The sequence below is a fragment of the Galeopterus variegatus genome, unplaced genomic scaffold (assembly GCF_000696425.1).
Source record: "Galeopterus variegatus unplaced genomic scaffold, G_variegatus-3.0.2 Scaffold1279, whole genome shotgun sequence".
Lineage (NCBI taxonomy): Eukaryota > Metazoa > Chordata > Mammalia > Dermoptera > Cynocephalidae > Galeopterus > Galeopterus variegatus.
Window position 1 is genome coordinate 150325 of NW_007727390.1, and position 1315 is coordinate 151639.

The following is a 1315-nucleotide window of genomic DNA, read 5'->3' on the forward strand; positions in this document are numbered from 1 at the left end:
TTAAAACTTTTTAGAGTCACCGTGACATTTATAGTCAGAGTGAGCTGATGGCAGTGAGGCTCTAGATGATCACTTCATAAGTGAACACTGTAAGATGCACTGTGAGCTGGTGTCAGTGATGTCGGAGCAGTGTGGAACTGGGAGAATGTATGGTCCAGCCCTGTTCCACTGATAATTCTCTGTGCCGGAATTATAGCATGATCTTGTGTTCTTACATGTTTTAGAAGACTATGAAGTCATACTTAAAATTTTTTTAAAAAGTTAATTATAAAATTGTCACTGTCCAATCTTGCATATTTTCAACTTCAGAAATGTTTTCTCTTAATTAGCAAAGAAAATTCACTTACTTTTAGTTCATATATTTGATTGTCGTATTTAAAATAGATGTTTTCTGAACAAGAATAAATATACTAAAATTGTACATATTTTTACAGCATTCAACTATGACATCAACATTGAGGAGATTGGGTGAAGACATATTTAAAGGAGTAGTAACTAAAGGAATTCCAGATAATTCTCTAGAGCAGTCGGTGGAGAATAAACCAAAGACAGCTGCTTTCTTTAAGAGCTCCAATTTGCCATTGAGATTTTTATCAACATTAATTGTTCTCAGAACAGTCACTCAAGGTAAGCTTTCAAGTGTGCTTATGGTATAATTTTTGGTAAACAGCTAGGATGGAATACTATATAATGAAAGCAGTTCTTTTGTAGCAAATATGTTTTACATTTCAGAATGAGGATTTGAGTTATTTTATAATGGTAGAACGTTGTAAAAAAGCTGCTTTTATTTGGTAAATTTGAGGAAATGAAATCTTTAGTTGGATTGTTTCCTCCTCTCAGAAGCCTGTGTTGATTCTCTTAGGTCATGTTCCCATAATGCCCTTCACTTAAAACTGTTGTTGTATTTGCCACGAAAGATTAAAGTTGCTAGTTTATTATTTCCCACTACAGAATTTGTACAAAATCTGGCCCACCACCTATTTTGTATGTAAAGTTTTCTCCTACAGCCATGTTCATTTGTTGTGTATTGTCTATGACTCTCTTCGCTCTACAATGACAGAGTTGAGTAGTTGGCAACAGAGGTTATATGGCCCCCGAAGCCTACCAGATTGTTATCTCATCCTTTCCAGAAAAGGTTTGTCAACCCCTGCAGTAGTTTATAAGTTTAGTAAGGAAAAATTTGGCTTGTTAAATTGGCTTTGTATCCCCCAGCACCTAGTATAGTGCTTGGTATAAATTAATGAGTAAGGAAAAGAATGAATTAAAAATAATGCTTCAGTCAAAGTTGGCCATAATTAATATATTTTTAATATAT

At 34.1% G+C, this 1315-nt stretch overlaps 1 protein-coding gene across 1 annotated transcript in view; it reads left to right on the plus strand.

Moving 5' to 3' along the window:
* The window catches only part of CCDC138 (coiled-coil domain containing 138), a 114624-nt gene that overhangs the window by 59611 nt on the left and 53698 nt on the right, over positions 1 to 1315 (plus strand). Inside the window, exon 12 of the mRNA XM_008576051.1 lies at positions 435 to 627. Within this exon, the coding sequence (XP_008574273.1) occupies positions 435 to 627 (193 nt within the window). The remainder of the gene's footprint in view (positions 1 to 434; positions 628 to 1315) is intronic.